This window comes from Dermacentor andersoni, chromosome 4, assembly GCF_023375885.2.
Source record: "Dermacentor andersoni chromosome 4, qqDerAnde1_hic_scaffold, whole genome shotgun sequence".
In the NCBI taxonomy this organism is placed as follows: Eukaryota; Metazoa; Arthropoda; class Arachnida; order Ixodida; family Ixodidae; genus Dermacentor; species Dermacentor andersoni.
In genome coordinates this window covers 77,411,335-77,436,157 of record NC_092817.1, presented here as the reverse complement: position 1 = coordinate 77,436,157, position 24,823 = coordinate 77,411,335, and the positions used below count along the sequence as shown (strand labels likewise).

The following is a 24,823-nucleotide window of genomic DNA, read 5'->3' as shown; positions in this document are numbered from 1 at the left end:
CATAGCAAGCACTATGACGTGCACGAGTTGCACCGTAATCTTGCAGGCCGGGTAATGTAGGTTGTTAGGTTAGCATTGCAATCAGTAGATCAAAGACCATAAAGCAGAGTAAGTGATTTGCAGCGTTTATGTGAAAAAAGAAGTAATTTTGGTGTTCTTGGCACAGCCTTGGAGAAACAAATTAGTAAATTCCCGCTTTTCATAATCACAGGAAACTGTCCAAGATGTGCGCAGTTCTCAGATAGGCATATTTTCTGTTTCAGGTTATCTATATGTCAAAATATTTCACAAGCCCCTTCAATTGAGATATATCTAGAATTGATTGTATTAGAAAAACTTGTTGCATGTTGTTCACCATGTTCTCTTAGTATGACAAAATACCATGCAAATAGTGCGTGCCTATGACAAGAGCAGTAGTGTGTAAAACACTTTTAAGCATCTGTCTTGTCATAGATGCACTTTGTCAAGCTGAGGCTACAACTGAGCATCTGAAAGGAAACTCTTGGCAAGGGTACAAATGTTCACAGTTTCACCAGTATTTGTCTAGCCGTATTTTCCTGACGACATTATGTCATTTCAAAGATGCTGCAGTTAATGCCTGCGCAACAGAACTTTATTGCAGCTTTCTTTCCCTAAGAGATTCAAATTTCTTAATTGCTATAAACCTCATCTTTTCTGAGGCTTGAAGGCCAACTGCACCTAAATTTTAGATCAAGTAAAAAGCCTAGTTTAAGATAGTGTAGATGTAGAGGAGCCTCGTTCAAAATTTGAAATTTGAAATACAAGCAGAAATGTCGCCAAAAGCTTGCAAAAATAGCTGCTTTTTGATACTGAAACTGCAAATAAATGCCACCGTTAGCCATTAGCCATTATTACCACTCGCTGGTGTAAGATTTGTTGGACGTAGCTGTAGAGATGAACTTGGGACGACAGGACTAGGCGAGCAGGCTTTAATTGCAGGATTTACATTTAAAACAGGACATACATTGGCAGACTAGCGCGACTCCCATATGGAGCCCGCAAAACTAACATACAGCAAACAGTTTACGAGCACACAGCTCACTAGTACATTTCTAGTATGACAGAGCACTCAGCTCCCGACAACGATCACGACACGAGCACACCCTAGCAGCCGGCAAACGCTGCTTATAAGCTCTCCGCTTGACGTCATAGTTCGACGTCATAGTTCGACGTCATCGTTCGGCGGGGACGGAGCAGGAATGGTCGGGAACGTTCGTCCAAGCATTGTAAACTTGCCGCCGCCCCGCACTATCGTTTACGCCCAAACACACGCAAACACACAGGTGCGAACCCATACACACAAAGGCTCCGGAGTCGACGACCGAGGGCTTCGTAGAACTGTGCTCCGTCTCGGGTGGTGCGGCCAAGTACCACATTCCTGAGCTGACCGCGCGCCACGTGGCTGCCGGTCATCCGCAGTTCTCGGTACCGCCCAGCTTTCAGTGCCGACATCAGAGGGCTTCGTAGAACTGCTTTGTCCCGGGTGGCTCGGCCAAGTACCAATTTCCGGAGTTGATCGCGCGCCACGTGGCTGCCGGCCGTCCGCAGTTCTCGGAAGGCGCCCCGACTGGTGGGCTTGGAACACGTGCAGCGGGCTGAAAGCTGGCACGTTGCCACCCCGTACGGCCATTCTTAACACTGGCAGTAATGCATGACCACCAAAGTAAAACAGCGTCTGCAGCTGCCCATGACAGGCTGAATAATCTCGGAGCAGGTGTGCTTGGACTTAAATCATACCGACAGCCACCAGATGCACACATCGTCTGCTTAGGTGCTGTTTAAAGACTGATAACAAGCAAACTATGCAATTACCGGGCCCCAGGGCTGGCCAAAGATGCCTTATAAATGTATCATGACACAATACAAGGTACTCGGGCAACAAGTATTTGAGATAGATATACTAGATACTACTGCAATTATTGCAGTACTTGATACGATACTGACCACTTGTATCTTAAGATACTTTAATATGTTTGTAAATTTCTTATTATAGATCTATATAATGTAGCAGCAAATGCATATGCACAAAAATGTTTGCTTTGAAATTTCTTAGCTCCAACCAAAATTTTTTTCATTTGAATGAAATGTCTGTTAGTATTTCAAGAGTTTTGTCTTTCTTGCTCAAAGTATAATATTTTCATTCCAAAACAATGTGTGAAAGCCACTAGACACAAGACAACCCGACTCTTGCATTCTTCAGACTTCGTAACAAAGCACCACTTGAGAGAAACTTCGATAATGGTGCCAAGTGGCATCAAAATTTGCGCGAAAGACGCCGCACAGATTGGCTTACGCAGCACAGTATGATGGCTACGAGCAATTGCCATGGCAGCGACATAAATAAAAACAAACAAAAAATCAAGAAAGCAAGAGGTTGGCTGCACACATATGTTCACGTGCTTGTTTTTGTCGAGGCGGCACGAGCGACACCATGTGACTATGCTCCACCAATAGGGACGCGCAGACCTCATCACCTGCCCTGGCTGGAGGGCTCTAGCCGAAAGATAAAAGAATGTCGCTGCCTTTCATTTTATTCGGGTGTCTTAGTGGCATCAGTATCGGCTTGAGGAGTGGAGTTCAGCCAACATTTTTTAAAATTATTTTTTATTCACATACCCTAAGGGCCCTTTACGGGCATTACATAGGGGGTTATTAAAAAAACCAATAAGGTGATCATATTGCATAAGACAGTGAAAAATCAGAAAAGCATAAACAAACATGCGCTCAGGAAAACAGGGAACATATCTGGATAAAAGAAGTGTTTGAGAACACGCACACACGTGGACCACAATGCTCAAGACAATGTAAAAAAGAATACACTTTTGATAATCTATTAAGGACCAGCACAGAGTAAGCACTTCAGTTTGTTCACAAATGTGTTGTAATTATTTTCGGAAATGATTTCTGCTGGTAGTTTATTCCAATGATAAATGGCAAGGAACAATGCCGAATGACGCATAAGTTTGGTGTGAGCTATCTTGGGTTGCACTTTGAGGTAGTGGTCTAATCGGGGGAAAATGCGATGTGCTGGTTTGATATGAGATTCTGTGAAGGGCGAAGGATTGTGAGTTAGCTTGTGAAAGTGACATAGCAGGGTGACAAGTCTTCGCTTTTCAAGTGAGCTTAAATTTAGAGATGATTTAATATCTGTGATGCTGGATGGTGACTGTCTGCATGGTGACGTTGCCATAGCAGTATCTTGTATGTTAAGATACATGATACATTATTTCATGTATCGGAAACATAGATACTGATACACATCTTGCCAGACATATGATACAGATACAAGACACCCTAAGAGTCGATGAGGATAGCTATAGGGGCTTGTTGGTACTGCATATCTTATTTTGTTGTAGAGCAAGCTACAACAAAATAAGATAGATAGGATGTGAAATAAGATAAGATGTGCCTTTCTGTTGTCCTTGTTCAGCTTGCGCTACAACAAAATAAGATAAACCCAAAGAGTATCTAAGACAGTATCTAAGGTACATGTCTTAGCACATCAGTATAATCTGTAGACTGTAATTAAGGTTCCATTAGAAAGTTTAATTTGCAATTGTTGTGAAATACAGGGGGAAAAGAGCAGCTGGCATTCTGTTGGCATCAGAATTATTTTTTGCCTAACTAAAATAGTCACAATTGTGTTATCTTGCAAGCCTGTCTTCTTCAAATCAGGTTCAGTGCAGCAGAATTCACTTTAGTTTATTTTCAGTTATCTGAAAGCGCGTTTGATTTGTGGGTGTGTTAGACTTGGGCAAATACTGCCAAATGAATCTGCAGTGTGTTTTGGCGTTCTTTCTGCATCTTGTTTAATACGACCCGCCAGTTAGCTCGATCAGTTTTGTCGGTCCTGTCAGGGTCGATTTAGTGGAAGTCAACTGTATACTTATGCACATATGCACACAACTGTGGCGTAATGATTAATGCACGAATACTGCCTTGATTGTTATGGAAGTAACCTATTACTGCTTGTAAAAAGGCAGCTTGTTATAAGGGTCTAATTGCTCACCTTTCCTTTGATGTTGTTACAAGCTACAAGTGCATGTAATGCTCATTGATAGCACAATGGAACCTAAGTATTTGAAGGTGATTTTTAATAAATGACTTGTAAAGATTTAGTGATTTGAGTTGCAGCTTTGGTACCGAATTAGTGATGAGTGTATGCAGAACATCTGAATAAAGTCAAAGCTAACGGTGCATTTGAAGCTGACATGAAAGGACAATGGGAAAACATTGTATTTATCAGCTGTTCATCATACAGATATGCTCTTGATGCATACTGTCATCACAGATCAGGACTGTGAACTTGTCTATTGCTGCCAGTTTTGCCTTTCCTTTTCTACAAATTTAGTGTCGTGAAACCTTCCTACACAGCCATAGCCACATGTAAGCGTAATGTTATCAGTACAGTAGAGTGTACCACAGGATTTGTAGAGTGTAACCACAGGATTTGTACCGACTTTCATCTATAATATTAGTGCGTGCTTGGAGGATACAAGTATGCCTCAAAGTGTACAGGGTCATCCATTGTTAAGGAAAGAGTCGCAATAGTATTTGAAGGGTTTCAATAACTTACGTTTGGTGTGAAGATTTGCAGAATAGTCTTTTCTTTATAGATATCTTCATTAGACATCTTATTGGCTGCTATTTCTCGATAAAGCAAAAAAAATAAATGCTGCAGATATATGATACTACACACTAATCAAATGCCCCCCTTAATAATGTGGACAACTGTGTACATTCTGCATTTTTTTCACCAGCTTTCTGCTTCCTGCCCTTTCTTTTCATTCCGATAGCAATTACATTGACACTCCAGGTGAATTTCTGCCATTGGTGTCGCCGTGATGTTCCGTATAAGCCCAAGTGCGATAATATTACAACCGCGTGCCCCGTGCTGTAGGTGTGAGGGAAAGATTGCCAGGGTGAGCTGAGAAGGATGGTGGCTTGATGTGGTGGCGTCTTCTTGTGCACGCAAGGGAAGAAGACTGGGAGGGTGCATTCTGTCTTCTAACTCGCAAGGGAGTGAGTGAGATGTACATGCCCCGGGGGGTGGGGGCATCTTTGTGCACATCTCTTCTACTCCAGCTGTTGCGGCCGAGCGTGGCATCGAGCATGCCCTATTTCGGAGGTTATTTGTGGTGGATTCGAAGGCTAGGTGGTCCGGGATAAGGGATGGCTTTGCGTGCATTGTGTTTTCGTGTGCCTAGTTTGCATAGAAGCGACAGACAGCGCGAAAGATAATTCAGCTGCTGCTGCTGCCGCTCTTCCTCACGCCAGCGTTCTGGCAGTGAGTGCCCTTGGTCATAGAGTGAGATGTGTTCGTGTTTGCCTGTGCATGTGTGACATGCTTATTAATTTAGTAATAAGTGAATGTTTACAGCAGTTTATGCAGTTGATAAAACTGCTAACCTTTCTGCGTTAGCTGTCTAATAATTTGCTATCGCTATCAATGCTTGAACTTTTGGGCAGAACTGTGACTTTTTATCACCTTTCATCCTGAAAGAACCCATTGCCTTTCAATGGCACAACATTTAAAGAGGTGTGATAAAGGTGAACGTGTGCGAAACCTTTACAGAGAGTGGGTGAAACAGTATCTTCGTTTTCCATTGCACACTCTGTGTCCTCCAAACAGCATTCATTTCTAGGAAGTAGTACTCAGAATTCATTCTGGTAGCAGGGTGCATATAATCTCCTACAGCAACATTTGAATCTTCAATGCACTTGTACTTCAGATGCGTTTTACCAGGTCAACTTTAGTTTATTGTAATTTGACGAGAATCAGTATAATCTGTAGACTGTAATTAAGGTTCCATTAGAACTTTTAATTTGCAATTGTTGTGAAGTACAGGGGCAAAAAAGCAGCTGGCATTCTGTTGGCATCAGAATTATTTTTGTAGTCACAATTGTGTTATCTTGCAAGCCTGTCTTCTTCAAATCAAGTTCAGTGCAGCAAAATTCACTTTAGTTTATTTTCGGTAATCTGACTTCTGCAATTTTATGTTTGTGCCCCTCTTGTAGCTTTCACATTATAATTAAAACACCTGAGAGCTATTAGCTTCCATCATAAGTAGCTGTCTTTTTTTTCTTTTCCATTAAGAATTCAAATGATATAATGACAGCCGATCTCTATTTATCTGTGTACCACATTTGCCCTCGTTAATGTTGCATTTCATTGGATGTAGCATTGTTACAAAATGCAAGGGCTAGGATTCCATCTGTACAACAAGTAATGCTTGAATTGTGAAACCTTTGTAATTTTGTGTCCCTGGAATGAGCGTACAAGTATGGCTAATTAAAAGTTGGCCTTTACATGTAGGCTGAAAGCACTTATCTGTGGCATGACCCAGGGTATATAAGGACTTATACTTACCAGAGCTTTGCAAAAGAGCAGGGGTGACTGAACGTGTATGCCTTTTTGTTTCAACAATCTACAGTGCACAGTAAAACCACTCTAGCATGTACCGTTTATTTTAATAACTAGGGTCACTATCTATGTGTCTTGGTCTTACAACCAGCATCACAATCTCTTATTTGCTTTGCATCGGAAGATTTGGTGTGGAGAGTACTAGGTCTCCAGAGAGATTGTTTGTTATCCTTGAGTGTAGTAATCCTTGAAATTATGAAAATAAAAGCATTACTGAGATTCTCCAATAGGCACTTGTGCCACAGCTATGAAAGTTGTGACTTGGTATTTTGCGGGAAGCTGTTTAGCAAAAGTTAGCACAACATAGTGTCATAGTGTACATTTAATGTTGCTTATTTGTGTTGTCAATATATACTACCATATGAATGTCTGACATTTATTGTTACTTGATGTGTCATCTGTATTAGGATTGAGTGAAATAGTGGTGAAACTACAAAGCAAACTTTAGGACCTGCTAGTCTCAGAGTAGTCATGATTTCACTTTCATGCACTATGTATTATTCAAAAATAAAACATGTAAAAGAGAAGGTAGACATCATATAAAAAATATCTTTCTTCTAAGGTAATCCCTTAACCTAATTTCATAATTACGGCCAGGTTAGGACACGCCTTATGTGACTCATCACAACCGGTGTGAGATTTGCTAGGCACTAAAACATGCAAATTATGGTTGTACTCTGACTCTCGAGATGACAAAGTTGCATAAGCGCATATAACAGTCAGTCTGGAATATACACTCATGAGCAGAAGTATATGGACCATGGGGTCACTGAAAAAACTGAATTTCTTCGTAATTAGCTTGAATAAACAAATTGACGAGTGCATTAGAAAGTTCAAAATGCCAAGTTTAGACTGCAGTCCTCAATTTCAAGTCACATTAACAGACAGAGGAGAAACTCAGCTTTACCTCGCAATCCTTGGTCTGTACACTTCTGTTCACCGGTGTACCTCTGAAAAACTTGGTATGCAGCCTTGATGTATAACTATAGCTTGGCCTACAATGGATAGTTTCTAGCTTTTCTTTCGTTGTGTCAAGAGGACCTTCTCAAAACTCCTCCTATGGCTTGCTTTGACCATTATTTGCTTACTTTTTTCGTAAAGTGCAGCCGTATGCTTGATGGCCCTGTCGTCTTCCTTTTTTTTTTCATATTTTTCAGTTTCTGTCCCCTTTTTGAGGTGACTGAGGCTGTATGTCAGAGCTATTTTTGCTCCCTGCTCCTGCCCTATTGTAACTCCCAGAACCGCATTTTGGTAACTCCCAGAACCGCATTTTGGCCCGTGCTGCTCTGAGAGAGCAGTTATTGTCCTCCTCCTTTTTTTTTCCCTTGCATTCTTTTCATTCATGTGTTTAAATTCCTTTTACTGTTATATTCCCTGATAGGTCCTTATGCAGTTCTGGATAAATGTGTTGCTTGTCACAAATGCTGATAGATGGCGTAATTCTGACCATAAGTTCCTTGTTCATTCTGAATTTCCTTTGTATTTTAGTTTCCCTTTTCTTTCATTTTTGCTGCCACTACATGTCAAGGCAGTGCAAAGTACTCTGTCCTTTTAAAAAAGTGGCTTTTATTTATTCTTTCCTCACATTTCTGTAGAACTTTCCACAGAAGCTTTAGCGTTACTGATGGTCCATTTTGTACTTTGCCCAAACCAATCTTTGGAAGTGTTCATTGCCAGTGCACACCATTTCTTTTGTTTCTTTTTCTTTTTTCTTCGATTTTTGTCATCCTGGATACTATGTACGGGGCACGCACAGTGAGAAGGAGACATAATAAGGCTTGGGGAAAAAAAAAAATTCTTGTACTGTCTGCAGCAGTCTCGTGCCTTCTGAAGTCAGTTCTCTTTTTTGCTCTTCTCTAGCGAGGTGAATCTTGGAATGAGGTCTGTGCATGCAATTTTTGAAACATTTGCCCTTCCCCCTCTTTTATTCGCTTTTGATTCCACCATACTACATATTACCCCCTATATATATATATATAACCATCTTCTCTTGTATATATGTATACCTCTCTTTTTCTACCTCTTATATTTCTTGTATTTCTACACGTACCTACATCTCTCTATCCCACCCCACAAGAACATCTTTTCGTATGTTCGAAAAGAAAGGAGCAAGCGAAGGGACTTTTGAGATGGTCCTATTATTGTGTCTTCTCCACTGATTTTGCCAACATGCTTGTCTTTTTGCCTCTCACATACAAAGCAGTTTTACTGCAAGTCAAATAACAGATCCCTCATATTTCATCAACTAGTTTCTTCTGTTCATCTTCTCTTCTTTTTGTATGTGCACACTTTTTCTTTCATCCTTCTGATGTGTTCACTCCTTTCTTTTACTCTGACCCTTTGCCATGGTTCAATGCCGAATGAACCATAAACGAGCTTTAAGGTATCCTGGATCATTATCTACTTAGCGCACTTATAAACTGTTCTTTTTTCTTTTTTCTTTTCTATCTTGCTTTCTTCAGCTTCTGTTTTATGTAAGCAAACTACTTCTTGCTATCTGTATGTTTCTTTTTGGCCACTTTTTATTTAGTTTCTTTCTTTCTGTGCATCCTGATCTCATGATGGCAGGCTGGTACAGACAGTGAAGAACTTATCATATAACAGAGCTAGACAAGAAGACAGAGAGACAGTGTACCAAGATGTGCCAGGTAGCATTGCTGGCCTTAAATGTCAGTTGGTGTTTAAAAAAATGCTTCAAGCCTTAAACATAGTATCTTCCAAGCATATGCGCAAAGGATGCCTCCTTCCTCTAGACTTTGTGCCATTTGCAGCAAGACCCTTCTGTAGTCCAGTTGAGCAGCAAGACGGCATACAGTTGTAGCAGTGTTTACTTTCATCATGCCTCTATGCTCTGTCATTTCTACCAAGCCAGCATCTTGTTTTTCTTATTTATTTACATTTTTACCATTTTCGTGTATGTACTATAGTATTTCATTCCTGTATATATATATATATACATATATATATTTTCCCCTCCCCTTCCCCCTTCCCCTCTCTAACTAACGCCAACCCTGGGGTTCTTTCTTCTATGTCGCTGTGTGTCTCTTGTCCACTCCTCCCACGTGAACGGGGAAAAAGGACTTTGAGGTACAGACCCAACTTTATTTTTTTCCTTGTTGCTACTTTTCGCAACTAACTTATGTAGAGGGCTTAGAGAATCAAGCGATAATGCAAGACGCTTCTTGCCTTGTGCCCTAAGAATGCATTCATTTCTCATGAGCTTGTGGCTAACTGTCAAGTAGTGGTGCTCTTGGCTGAGCACACCTTCATGTATGTGGAAGTTTATCGAGCTGAAAAGAAGGGTGGGGGCTGCTTCTACTATGGCTGTCACCACAACCATCACCACAACCACTACTGCTACAAATGCAGTCACCGCTTAGTGCTAGTAATAGTTGTATCAGCATTGCTATACTTAGCTGCACTTGTAGTTGCACGCCATGATACTGTTCTATACACACAATGCAAACATGCGCATACACACACGTGTACACTCAAACAAACCAGTGGCTGAGTATACTGCCAGTAGACTTGCCAGTGGGTTGCAAGGTTGATGCAACTTGCAGTTGTGACAGCTTTGCAGCAGCAGACGACACTGGTACACATAAGCAGATGCACACGCACAACCTACTTCCTTCTCTATCTTTCTTCTCTGTCTCTTTTTCAACCTTGACTTAAAAAAGAGCATGATGCTGTCTATTATTACTGTATATATATATATCTATATTGCTTGGTTCCTGTAGAATTGGAGCAACACCAAATGATTTGACTTGACCATCTCCAAAAGTTTCTTCTTTTGCTGCTGCTTTCGGTTTGTGGGTGTCACCCTCTTCCATGCAATTTGGGTTTCTGTGGTTCTTTTTTGTTTTCTTTTTTTTTCATACTCTCTGCTTTTGTAGTTTTCCTTCTTGATGGGTTGTGTCTGCTTCTTGCAGATGTTGGCGCCTGCGAAGACTAGTTGCACTCCCCAGCTTCTGCTGCGCCTTATTATTGTCTTTTTTGTTCTGTCTTGCCATCTTGCTTGTGACAGTATTTGTGTCCCTTTGGATACTTCTGTTGGCTTTGCAGCCTTGGAGTACTGTACACTACCATACATCTATGCATGTGTTTGCATGTATGTCGTGACGCATGTGCTTGGATCTAGTGAAAGCCTTGCCGGCTGTTAGTGTCCCTCGTGTGCCTCACTTTGCACAATTATTATAATTTTTTTAGACTGCTGATTTCGGAATTTTAGAGGGTCTAACTTGAGAAGGTGCATAAATAGCATTCTGTACAAACCTGAGGAGTTCAGATCACTTGCCACAGCATGGCTTTGAATGAAGGACTACTATTTAACGAAATTCAGAGAAATAAAATGGTTTTGAGTACTTAAAATTGTCAAGTCCAAGCTGCCTAAACCTTGTACTCTTGAACGCTGCAAAGGGATTTGGTGCATTCTTTTCAGAAACTGTTGCTGCTGTCACGTTAGTTGGTTATTGTTGTTACTTATGATATCCTTATCTTTGTATTCTTGCACGCAGTTTGTTTAAATCTTCACAGATCACTAGTAAGTACTCAGTAATGCTAACTTGCTCTAAAGGTTAACACCTTTTTGATGACAGTAGTAAGAGATACTTGTGTTTTCTTCAAGCATTGCACATTTTTGTAGCTTCTACGCAAATAAATATAGAAAATCATCTTTGGCATTATATGTTTTAGCAAACTGCAAGTTTATAATGAAGATATCTAACTAGCAGAAGTTGCGCAGAAATGTCAACTTGAAAACTTTGGAGGTTCCTGCTGGAAACTGCGAGTTTTGTGGTTTTGTGAACTTTTCACTCCACGAGTAGAGAGTGTTTGATGCCTTCTGTTATTTTCTTGCGTGTTTCACCTGACCTCTTGTTATATGTTTGGTTGGGAACTGGCAGCACATGTAGTGTGTACCACAATGCACCCGGTTTTGTCTTATCACCCATCCACCTCACTCTGCACTGGCATGACACATCGTTTCTTAACACCAGAAAGAGTAGAGCATGATCTTTATGACCCTTCCACTGAAATGATCCTTGTTTAGCTGTAGATATTTGTTTGTTACCCATTTGTTTTTGTTTCTTCTTTTGGTGCATTTTGAACCCTTGGTAACCTTTCTTTGATTAGTGTTTTGTTCTGTAAAATCCGGTGCACTTACATTGACAGTGCATTAATTTACAGCAAAACCTCACTGAATGAATTGTGTCAGGGGGAAAAAAATTTTTTTTATCCAGAAAACACGTTGTGGACTAGGGGGCTTGCTCTTGCTATACAAGGCCTCTCCTTTTATTTATTTTTTTGCACGTATACTGCGGCCAGCATTGAAATTTTATTAGTCTGCAGTATCGAATTTTTAAATGGCATTTAGTGCTTTGCAGTGAAATAAAACATGCAGAAACAGACTGTCCCTTGTAGCCTACCGATTAATTTGTTGCATGTGCACTTGCTTTCTAGCACTTGCTCAGAGAAATGTAGAAAGGTGAGCAAGTTAATTTGCTCACCTTCGTTTGCAAAATTCAGTGTATGGGATGAATATACGAAAAGAAAACTATGCACAGCATGATCTACTGGCACTCACAGCATTAAGTAAAAATGAATAATGCATTACATTTACAGGCAAATGTGGAGCCAGCCCGTAAATAATGCTGAAGCATTCCATATTAAGAAGCAAAAAGGCGTGTGTAAACCAACTCTCGGCAGTACATTGTAATAAAGAGTTAGCTTTTTTTTACTGTTTGTCTGATAGATCACGTTGTAATTTCAGTAGCCCAAATCAAAATTAAGAAATGTGAATGAGATGAGGCGTGCAAGTCTCCCTTGTATGCTGGCTCTGTGCTTGTATATATAAGCCATGCAGTGCATATTTTTAATAAATGTTGTCAATTGCAGGTGCCAGCTTATCATGTTGCATCTTTAAGGTCTTCCGTGTATTCATGCTGTGCAGTGAATTTTTCAAAATTTAGCTTGCTCAGTGGCATCTGTCATACTTCGATGCTCTTGCATTTTCACCTTAGCATAGCTCAGAGATCTTGGCTTGAAATTACTTGCCTGTAATCAGTCGGAGAAAGTTCAAAATGCTTTCTGTAATCACATTCTAGTTTAGTTCAGGAAGAATTGAAGTAGCCACTTATTTTTGTAATCTACTCGCAGTTCTTCAGTGTGCTGCTAGTCCATTTTGCCTAAGCTTGCTGTCAACTAGATGTCTATGTATAGATCTGGTGTTTTTTTTACTCTGCCATGGTTACTGTGGAAAACGTACATAGTAAAATACTTTCTAGTAGTGACGTGCAACCTTGTACTTAGTAATGTGTGAAGCACAAAAATGTCTCTCATCTGTCTGCTTCTAACAACAACAAAAATATAGGCAGATGGTAATAGAACTAGCAAAGATCATGAAGTGGCTACGCAAGCAATGTGTATTCTGCACTGTGAGCTCCATCAGTTTTAAATATTCTCCATGGTAGCATCTGTTTGCTGCATCACATGTGAGGTTTTGTTGTATTTTTAGCCTGTCCTCCTTGCATTATTACACCATTCGGTCAGGCTCTAAATGCATGGGACCGTAATACTTGTTATCAGTAAATACAACACACTTATTCAGGCAAACAAATACACTTTTATATTAGAAATGCACAGAAACACATTAAAATTATTTCTATTGAGTTATCAGGTTGCAGTGAAATTACTGGGAAATACAGCATATTGCACATTTTGTTAAAACCTTTCTCTAAATCTTTTACAGCTTCCGTGAACATTTTATGTATTCATCACAATCGTAAATAAAAGACGTTAGACAGCCGTTATATTCTAATGGGAACATGCTTTCTTAGGCTTCGCTTTGTTAAATAGTCACTAAAAGACTACCTTTTTCTAAAACAAGTAGGTCCATAAATTTACAAGTGGCTGTTCTCTAGTACAAAAATGTCTAGTTCTTTTTGCAGACTTAGCTAGCTGCATGTACTATATCACTTAAGTGCCATGAAAAAAGAAAGATATATATATATATATATGTATTGTGTACTACGTAGTGCAGAAAATATGTAGCTTTTAAACAATACTCGTCTAATTTAGGATGTTGCTGACATTTCTTGCGTGCTTACTCGTATTTCTGATATTGAGAAACTGTTCACTTTTCCAGTTCTTTGTAAGGATAGAAAATATCAAGAGATGCTACACTCAGAAAGATATCATCTTTGTACTTGAAGAATACAGTAAGTACACGACAAACATGAAATGGTTTTCGTTCACTTTTGACAATTTTATATATTGCTTAGGTGTGCCTTCCTTGATATTATAGGAAAAAAATCATGTCAGTGACTTTTTTCTTTGCATGCTAGAATATGAAAATGAACATTCTTTTATGATGCTGATATTTTGGAGCACAGGTACTTTTTTTTTCTTTTTTGCTCTGTAGTACTACTTCTTGGTTTTATTTATATTAAAATGAGGCTGGCAAATTTATTTTGTGTGCCAGTGCAACTTGAACAAAGGTGCCTACAGTAATGTCATGGTACAACTACCTGTGTTTATATGCAAAGCTTGACCCTAACTAAGCCCTTCTTCTCTCGCAGACCCTAAGACTCATCGTATTATTGAGAGGAAGTATGAGTCTAAAATGGTAAGTAGGTAACTTAGTAACTTCCATGAAAGTCGCACATTAAGACTTCAAATTATTGCTATGACAAACAGTGCAGCATTCATTTTAACATGTGATAAGCCGGTTTGGATTGTTAAAGTAGCAGACACACTGCAGTTTTTGCTGCATTCTCCTCCTCTGAATATGATGTATGCAATCGCTGCCTAAGGCTATCGCTTGCAAGAGGTTGTTATAAAGGTAAAGTGCATTGATCTTTCCTCATGATTTTGCTTTTATCTTCCTCTCTATAGCTTGTGCTCAGAGACACAAAAGCAATCCCTTGTAATATGAGCTTATTTCCTAAATTTCGAGCCCTGGAGCACACCTAAACAAACAAACAAACAAGCAAGTAAACATACAAACAAAATACATTTTGGCTGCTGTAAATCTAAACAAGACATAAAGGGGGTAAGGAGAAGACGGGACTTGAATTGATTAACAGTGGGCAAACAAAGGAAGCCTCAGTTGTGATCCAGCGTTTCAACAATGCAACTTTTCTTAGGCAAAGACAAGTTTCTTTGTTTGCTATGTGTTGAGGCTTTTCGTGTTGTCACTGTGGCTGGCTGTTGTAATAATGCTGACTTTGCAGTCTGATTGCCTGCCCAAGCAGACATACATTTGAGGGTAGTACATGCAATGGTAATTTATCTTCTAAACTGGTGCTAAAATGTTTTGATAAAGAGAAGTGGCATTATTGCTGCCTGCTTTAATTCAACTGTAATGAGTGCCCTAAAGCGAATAATTGAAATGCTGGACAGTGAAATCTATTGAACTGCTAATTGGGCATTGAAATTTGTCATGCGAGCGATGTCTGCTTCTTCCAGTATCGCACCTGAGAAAGCTGGAATTGCACTATCTGCTACAGGCGAATTTTTCCATGTTTGCAGAAAAAAAAAAAAACATCAAGAGGTGTTATGAGTGCACTTGCTAATCACAAGGCGTAATGCAAATTTTCTGAGTGTGTGCCATATTTTATGCTATCAAGCTTTCCAGCCAGGCAGGCAGGCTTTCATGTCTGGAAATCAGCCACTAACTCGGATTCCTTAATACCATTCCTTAACAGCACTTGAGCAAGATGATGGTGGCAGTGCTTACACTTGAGGCAATGTAAAAGAAAGCTAATATGTTTTGCTGCACATTTCTGTCTGCTCTCAAGGTCATTTTGTTCAGTTCAAATCATCTTGAAGGGAATAATAGCCAGACAAAGGGCTCATGCTCATTATCTGCAGTTACTTCCCTTGTATTTAATACTGGATGAATGGAAAGACAATGGAAGGATTAGCAGCAGTTAATGGGCAAGCCACTGTACTTTCAGAAATGCTAATCCTCCCAATTACTTGTTGACTGAAACAATCCGGAGCTTTTTCCACATTACATGAAATTGGGAAATCAGAGGTGTACCTCCGGTGCATACCGTGGCAGTCACTTTTTATACTACCGCATATAATTTGTATACACATGAAACTGTTGCTTTTTGGCATTTTGTGATGCAGACCACTGGTGTCACAAATTCTTCACCTGCTGCAGGCGGGTTGGGCTTGTCCACACTGGAAGACCATTTTCATTATAAAAGATTAACTTAGTGTGGCCACTTACCCTATTTCTCAATTTAATACCAGCATCGAAAATTTAGTGGGCTTAAGTACTGTAGAACGACTGCTGGTTGCATAATCAGCTGGGGGCACAGCACCATTGCTGTGAAGCCATTTCTAAGAGCTAATGTCACATGCATGTCATGCATTGTTGTCAAGCCACAGCACTCTGACAGACAGCAGCAGGGAAAGAAGTAAATACTGAACTATCAAAAACATTTGTTGAGCTTAATTTACCTTGTGCTGACAATTGCGCTGGGTTACCTTTGTAAATATTTGAATACCGATGCATGCATTATTCTAGGGAAGTAAAAAAAAGCGAAGTGTGGCCATTAACTCTTTCATTTCTACGCCTATAGAAATCGATCAGTTTGATCAACAGTTCTTCTATGCAATGTTATACATTTATGTTGAATTTCTTCTACTAGCAACATCATGCACCCTCTGAAATGACGACTGAACTTTAGCTGTTTGTCAGATTTTACAATTTTGGGCAGATTGGGAACTCAGAAAAAACAGAACTTTGACTGGAGATATCCTTGAGGTTGTTCTCCAGTGCTTCAAGCATTTCTTCAACACAAAGACTCAAAATTTGCGCTTTGGTCAAGTCAGCAAGATCATCTTTAAATGACAGCAGTGAAAACACAGAAGCTTCTTTTGGGTTGTCATTTTTTATATCATACGTATAGGTTATTTTAATGATGTGTCAAACAATAGTATACGCTCATGAGTGCATGTTATTTTGATAATTGTGTTTGGCTAGTATCAAGTACCACTTTATTTTAGCCCTCATGGGTCACTTTTATTCATCAGCACTTCGACAGCATATGCACAAATTATTATGAGCAATCCTTCCCGTTGTGTAGAGTTTTCATCCATAAAAGAGCGTGCAGTCGATTATAGAGTGACCTTCGACCGAAGCTTGACTAGCTGTCCAAGCTCTTACGTTTTGAACACTGCCTATTTAAGTGCCCTTATTCATTACTGTACAATATTGTGCAACATTCCACATTACTGTACAGCACCATACAGGAACTGAACAATGCATATGGAAGCTCCAGTGCCAGTTGAACGCACACTAGAACCCTTTGCTTGCCCAGAAAAGTTGATCGAATTAAATAATCAATTATGAAGAGGCTTGTGCCTGCTCCCTGGCCGGACAAATATTGTTTGTGGAGCCTAAAGAATGGAGGAAAAAACAAACCAGTGCCTGATGCAATGAGTAAAAGCAAATGCTTTCTGTACAATAGGAACTTACCTGTTCTCACATTTGCAAAGCTACTGCCTTCCCACATAGCATGGGCAACACTATGGCTAGTGTTCACATGAACAAATCCTCATAATTATTTTTTTTTGTGTGTGTGTGATCTGACCTACAAAAATTGGGAACTAGGAACCAAGTGCAATTCTTTTTTTTTTAAATCTTGGGACGTAAACTAAAAATTGCAAATTATGACTTTCATTCATGTTCCTTGAGCTGCTTCTTTGAAGTTTCACATAACGATTGTCAAAAATTGTCCGAGCAGTTATTACTGCTATTCATCCATTGAAAACACCAGTCATCAGGCTATATATTTATGTATCGTAATCTACGTTGTGACCACTGCGTCGTGAAATGAAATAACCAAACATAATGGCGTTGAAAATTAGCACATTTCTCATGGTAATGAACGATTTAAAGGGCGTTCTATATCTCACTAAAACCTTGAATCAAGCACCTGTTTGAGGTTATCAGTCATCAGTCTTACTTTTCACTCTTCTTTACATGCTCTCGAAGCAGACCTCATTGTAGGGTTGCAGGTATACAGTATCCTGTAATTCTGGCTAACACTTCACACAATTATAAGGTTAATGTCATTCTTGTACTAGCAGCATATGTTACCTACAGTGCATGCTGCATCACATTTCAGTATTTGACATGTTTAGGAGTCCTTGTGCCTTCTAATGCTACACCATACATTGAAGTCACTTTTTTTAATCTTGCTTTTTCTTTTTCAGGCAAATGATATATGCTATGCAGTTCTCTGTGTTTTTTCATACGTTGTTTCTGGTGATCCCCGGCCCAGTCATCCATGAACTCTACAAAGTTGCAAGAAGCAGAGTTCGCATCGCCGACAACAAGGCGTTTATATTATATATATATATATAAATATATATATATACTTAGCAAAAGGACACTGTCGCAAGTTACAGATGTGTCATATAATAGTTTCAGGCTTGCCAGAGTCATGAATATGAGTGTTGCATGGTCTGGAGCAGACTAGCTCCTGATGCTATTGTACTTCAAAATAAAAGCACATTGATGTTACCCAAACTAGTTTTGCCTTTGTTTTGGTACTGCAGACTGTGTGATGCAATCGCATATTTTACCAAAGAAGTACCAGCTTTTTTTCAGGCAAAATAAACAAACCTCGGTTTCCGATTAGACAATTTTCACTGAATTTGAAATCCAAAACGACTGATGTTGCTCTTATAGCAGGCCTTCTGCGTAACTTTTACTTGTTTATTGTATTGGTTAACATGGTACCGATTTGGAATAGTGAATCCATGGCAGTCAGGTACCAAAGAAACAAAAAAAAAATTGAGAAACAAATTAGCATGTGCAGAAGGGAATGTGGCACATAGAATCACCGATTGTACCCTTGTGATTTAGGAAGGAATGGAAGCTCCCTGTCAGTAAGGTGTATTGAACATCGCCCAGCCGGGCTATCCCTGCTTCCTAATTGGCAATTTTGCAAGTAGCTTGATTCATGTTTGTCTCAAAAATGACATGCACACTTCTGAGGCAGTGGTCCTATAGCCGAGATCACTACCCAAAAAACCAGACACAGAACTGTAAATGTTAAGATTATGCTCGCAAAGCTTTTCATTGAGGCTGCATGCTATCTGGCCGATGTATTTCCTGCTGCATGTTGAAGTAGTAACATAAACTACACTTTCAGTGCAATTTGCTAGCATATTCTTATGTTTCACTGTACACCTTTCCCTATGTTCCATAGAAAAGGATTCACACTGTGAACTGTATGAATGGACCCAGTGTCTACACCACCTCAACATGTATAGTATATATGTAGTCTCACAAGCACAGTATAAATCTCAATATTTCAACTTTTAATACTTAAAAGACCTTTTACCCAAACATATGTTGAAATCTTTATTGGTTCGCTTTGTAATGTACTACCTCAGTACATTACCACGTTAATTTGTCTTTCAGTTAATCATAAACTTGTTAGCTTCACAACAAAGATAAACATAGCCAAATGTGGCTGATAAGAAGACGTGTGGCCATGTTTATTATACATATACATACATACGCCCGAGAAATTTCGTTGTCGCGAAAATTCGTTGTCGTGATATCAAATACACAAGTGACACATGACTCGCTGATGCAAAAAGCAAGCTCCTAGAGAAAGGATATCTAAAATTGAGAAATTTCAACTAAGTTTCATGAACGTTCGTTATAAGATGTTTTTCCTTAAAGCAGAAAAACGGCGGCAGAATAAGAAAAAAAAAGATCGATGGTTTCATCTACAGCACAGAATGGGAACAGAAGGGAGGGTGCTAGACCAGCCCTGTAGCGGTGAACGCAAAATCTTTTTTTTTTTCGTACACGCGCAGCGAAATATTCATGGCACAGAGGAAAAAGTGCTCGAAGCCGTCACCGAGAAATACCATCGAATAAAGAACGAAATACCTCGGAGACGAGCAACAGCGGAAGGCTCAGCCCGTCATCCACCCGGAGTACGAGAGGGAACCCAACCCGGATCTAGAAATACCGCAAAAATAAAATTATTGCGTGCATGTTATTTGTCCGTGCACCATTTTCCTAACCAATATGACCCAAAACGTTTCGACGTTTCCTCAGAGCTCGGATACTCCTCCATAAGAGCGCGTTGCATCGCCATCACCAACGCGGCATGGCGGCTTTGTTTCATGATACACAGCACGCATGTACAGCTATATAATACAGCCGATAAAGCCGTGATACTGTTGGTTCTTTGTTCTATGCTGCCGGTCTGGTCCAAGAAAGGTCCTCCGCTGGGAATGGATGTGTCGACTTTGCATTTGCAGCCGTAATTTGGCTTAAAAAATATAGGAGCAAAGACTGATTCGCCCTCGTATGTCTACTACGCTGAAGCTACGCGCCATTATATAGGAAGCAAGCTGCTGCTCTTCGAGTTGTGCTGCGATTTGTGCGCGATCTACTTTGCCGCCGCCAAATCGTCCCTTCCCAAAGTTTCTTGTACATTAATTAGTGGACCAACTTTATGACATTACTTGAGTAGTGTACATGCAAGATGGCTCAAGCAAAAGGACTTAGTCAAAGCAAAGAAGCCCTGTTGAAATCTTACACCAAACAACTCAAGGATGACATCAAATCTATGGTCGACAATTTCACGGAAATCATCAAATCCACGCGTGTGCCTCTTGAAGAAGAGGGACAGGTATTGAGACCTCTGCAGGGAATACAGGACCACTATGAAATGACCGTCCGAGCTGCAAACATTGTAAGTACGTCACCAATCGGCTCTACGGGTGCAAATCTGAAGTCCAATAAAACTTGGTGCTGGGCTAGTTGGTGATGCATTCTTCAAAACTGATGGTAGCGCTAAAAAGGACGGACGCACGGTGAAAAGACGACACGACGACGAGGAAACGCTACTGACAACTGGCTTATTTTTTAAAAAAAGGTTCAATATTTAGGAGTATCACAACACATGCGCACAACCGAACTGCGTGTGTCCGGCCTCTTTAGCGCTACCATCAGTTTTTAAAGAAAAAATCTGAAGTGCATGTGGTAATCCCTTGACTTTCCTTTTTCTTAGGTCCGCGCAGGAGAGTCGTTGATGAAATTAATATCAGACATAAAACAGTACCTGATCCTCAATGACTTCCCGTTTGTGAATGACTCCATTGCCCAGAACAGCCAGCGCTACTGTGCTTTTCAAATGGACTGTGATCAGCGGTTGATGGCACTACGGGACGACATGGCTGCTGAGTTGTACGACCTTGAAGAAGAGTACTATTCGTCCTGCTATAAGTAATAAACTTCACAATTTCGTGCAGTTGGTAGCAATGGTTGTGGTCGTCAAAAAAACAATAAATAAAGAAACGACCGCAAGATAAAGGCGCAGACAACGTGTGTCTGTGCCCTCGTCCACTTTACGCTGGTTTATGAACTCCATAGCTTCGGCCTGGCCTATTCTGCCTTTCCTTCTGCACGTCTGCGCATCAACTGCGTGCGCGAACTTTGCGTGTGGTGTGCAAGTGACAGCATTAGTGAAGACTGGCAGCAAGTCGCGCACTGTCTATTCTCGCTGGCCTTTGAACATTCGAGAGCGATTTGTGAACGACCGAAATGTCGCAGGATTTTGACATTCTCCGATGCCGTAAATGCAAAGTTTATCAAGTACATCATGTTCGGAAGGGACATAGATAGCTTTACAAATCTGTAGAACAGTGCAGCCTGGTTCACGCACAAGTATGCAGTGTCATTTATCACCTTTGTATCAATACATTTCTAACAGGATTACGGTGAAAGGCCAACAAGGTACTGCAGAATTTGCATGCGAGAGTTGGACATCCTGCGAGATGCCGTTGCATGCGAGAAACATAACTATGCAGGTTCTCAAACGGTCCCTGCCAACGGTTACTTGGTGGTGTAGAAAGCTGGCTGTGTCCCTATTAAAAAAAAAAAAAAGATCTATGTGGCAATGGCGACGTCTTTTTTGTGCGAACGCCAGCCTAGAGGTATCCTATGGCCACAGTCATCTGGCTGGACCAACGCAATTGTATGTGTAGCTTCAAAATGATTGCTGAATAAAATAAATGTGATGTCAGAAATTCCACAATTCAGCATGGTATAGACACAATTGTTGGTGTAGGAATTTTAAGGTGCCATTTGGGAGTCGCCTTTCTTTCTATCAATTGTACACTATTCTTTGACAAATCAAACTTCCACTGTAGGCTAAAGGTTGGATAGCACCAGTTCTACATTTGTGATATATCAATGTAGCATAACAATATTATTTGGTAGCCACTGAGGACCTGGTTGTTTGCCTGGTAGGCTCTTGTTATGAAGTGATCCAGTATATAATGAAAGAAGACTGCAACTCTGCAGTCAAAGTGCTGCTTATGTGCCAACTGCCACAAAAGCTGAAGTCTCCCCTTCAAGGAAAATCTTGGTTTTGTATTCAACACGGTTGTTTCAAAGCCAAGAGGACAGATGCTAACTGCTGGATACAGGTATGCATAGATTTGTGTTGCGATTTCTTTTATCTGACTGCCAGTGTAGTGTGAACCCAAAGTACAAAAGTATATTAATGAAGAAAAATGACAAAATTTTCAAGCCTTTGTTCATGATGTGATGAATATACGCTTCATCATCAAACTGATGGAAATACCTGCAATGGTATTAGACAGGAAATTATACTTTTAGTTGGCAGGAAAAGTTGCACAAAAAGTGCAGTAGTCAGCAGTGAGGAACAGTCATTAAAACTGCTTGCATACCATGTGCCGTCACTTCAATGTACTAAGCAACGTAATTGCTGTCTAGTGCACTCGTTTCATCAAAAGTGTTCTCTGTTAACATTGGGTTTTTCACTCTATCTTACTGCTTTCTGAATTGGATATTTTGAAAATTCCAAGCAGTATCAAACCATACTGGGTGCAACCCTGTGATAATTATTTTTTCTTTGGCATTTCAGCTTGTTTGTTCTATGTGTGCTTCTTCTGCTCTCCCCTTCCAGTTGCCTTCATGATTATTGTTATTGCTCACTTGCCTTGCCAGTTACCTCTATAAACATGTCAACATCCAGCTAGCACCACATCTGCACTTTTAAGGTGGCACCGGGATATAATAAAATCTCTGACAAGACAAGAAACTTCTGTATATTAGAAAACAACTTATTGGAAATACCTGTCACACACATGTCACAGACATTATATAAGATTAATATGAATTTTTTTGTTAAATCTGCAAGCATTCATAGATTAACCTTTTATGCATGTCGCCGTAACTCTCCCAGCAGTCCATGCCCAATAAAATTAATAAATGTTTTCGATCGTGCTGAACATAATTAAGTTATTAAAAATAGCTGTCAGCTTCTTCAATGTGATTTTTGTGGAAAGCCAAAGCAGGTCATTTTCAGCACCTGCATCACTGTTTTACTGAAGATATGATAGCAATTTAAAATGGCTGCAGGAAAGGGCATGCCATGTTTTCAATAAGACGGTGCATTCCTTGCTTGGAGGTGTAATATATAATGGATATGTACATGACAGCATGACCTAATCAATCAATAAGCATGTTTATTTTGAACTATTTATTGACCTCATAAACAACGTTTATAGATATTTGTGTGCCTTCAACTCAGTCAAGGCAGCATGTTGTCGTTGTGTCAGATTTTCATGCGCCCAGGCCAAGTGTACTGAATGGATATGGTGTCATGAATGAGTACCAATCATTTGTTGAGCATGTACTTGCACGAGTTGTGTGGACAGATTACAGCCTGTGGTGAACAATGATTCATGTACAATGTAATGCCGGGAAAACTTCACTTTTTAGGACCCTCATGCCCCATGAACTCTAGCAGCTTATACAATGTTCCGTGTTGTTTTCTGATAAATACCGAGAATGAACCCAGAAAGAGGGATGTTTTGGGCAGCGCTTATTCAACTGGTTATGTGCTAGCAACAAGAGCAAAGGAAACCTTAGTGAAAGAACCAGTTAAGATGTGTAAGAAGACTGGTACACGCTTCGCAAATGTACTCTCTGCAGTGACCATGACAAACTGCTGCTGAGCACGAAGTTTTACCTGGGTTTGATTCTCAGCTGTGATGGCAGCATTCTAATGCTGGTGGAATGCAAAAAGACTTGTGTGCCAAACTTTAGATGCACATTCAGGAACCTCAGATGATCAAAATTCTTAGCCCTTCACTACAGCATCCCTCATAGCCCCTGTTTTGCTTGGAAATGTAAAACTGGCTTAGCATATGAAGTTCCAAACTATCCTGCTAAAGATTGGACAGAATTTGCACTGCCACTATGAAGAAATGGAGGCTTGAAAATATAAGAACAATTCCAACTGATATAGCATGTCCTGTTTGTAAAAGTGGTGAATGGGTTACTCCATGCCAAGAGTCCCACACTAAATAAAGTTTACAACTAATGCTACACACATGTTGCTCGACCATTGCGGATTTTGCTATGAATAGTCGTGGCTGTATTTACTGGCTTGCAGTCTTTTCCCAAAATATTTTTGCACAAAAATTGATCTTCATGTGATGCGCTCTCAAAGTTGCTGTCACATGATGCGCTCTCTCATACTAATAAGTAACACACAATTGTAGTCCATGCACATTGAGGTGGCCAAATTAGATAGACCTGTTTGTCAGCGTCCTGTTTTCGTCATTTAGATTTTTTTTTAATATGCGAGATCAATTTTTATCCCCGTATTCAGAAATGCATCTTGACTTGGAGTTCATAGTTGACTTGATCCAAATGACGCCTCTCGTGAACACGCCGATGGGAACACAACGAGCGTCTTGGACACGTTCACGCTAGTTGTCATTTAGATGAAGTCAAGCTTAGGTTCCAAGGTAAGATGCATTTCTGAATACGGGGGTTAAAGTTGGCCCGCGCACCATGCTCGGCATGTTACCGCAAGTCTGCGTGAGCTGCGTGGAACTGTAATGCACATTTCCACAGCACATGAGAAAATGCATGAGGACTTGACCCTTACTTGACTACATAGAGCTAACATAGCCAACTCTAGAGGGAAAGCTCCCTATAGCACGCATGAATTCAAATCTGTAACCACAAGGGCGCCGCCATGTTGCTACTCTGTGCAAGTGTGCAAATGCAGACAAAGAGAGAGAAGTGGTTTATTATGAGAAAAGAAAAGTTGGCGCTATCTTCTGCAGCCTTTGAGGGAGTTGTGCAATCAATGCGGTCCCGAGCCCCTCTCTCTCACTATGGTGGTGTCATCTAGCTCTGGCTCTTGCATATGCATCATTTCGCACACCGTAAGCTTTGCATGAAAATTTTATAGATTGCAATCAGATATTTCTGAAAAATATACGGAATTAACTTTACGCATTGTTCCTACATATATGTGCTACCTTGAAGTGCTTGTTTTTGCA

At 40.2% G+C, this 24,823-nt stretch overlaps 2 protein-coding genes across 7 annotated transcripts in view; both read left to right on the top strand.

Moving 5' to 3' along the window:
• The window catches only part of Rab3-GEF (Rab3 GDP-GTP exchange factor), a 124,127-nt gene extending 106,140 nt beyond the window's left edge, over window positions 1-17,987 (top strand). For all 6 annotated transcript variants that reach the window (XM_055073939.1, XM_055073942.1, XM_055073938.1 and 3 more), the window contains 3 exons: window positions 13,590-13,662; window positions 14,023-14,069; window positions 17,678-17,987. In XM_055073939.1, coding sequence (XP_054929914.1) covers window positions 13,590-13,662; window positions 14,023-14,069; window positions 17,678-17,755 — 198 coding nt within the window. In that variant the 3' untranslated portion in view covers window positions 17,756-17,987. The remainder of the gene's footprint in view (window positions 1-13,589; window positions 13,663-14,022; window positions 14,070-17,677) is intronic.
• Window positions 17,988-19,271: 1,284 nt separating this feature from the next.
• Window positions 19,272-20,745, top strand: LOC126536329 (mediator of RNA polymerase II transcription subunit 22-like). Its single transcript, XM_050183250.3, has 2 exons — window positions 19,272-20,187; window positions 20,506-20,745. Exons 1-2 carry the CDS (start codon window positions 19,978-19,980, stop codon window positions 20,722-20,724), a joined length of 429 nt encoding a protein of 142 aa, XP_050039207.1. The 5' UTR covers window positions 19,272-19,977; the 3' UTR covers window positions 20,725-20,745.
• Window positions 20,746-24,823: the final 4,078 nt, after the last annotated feature.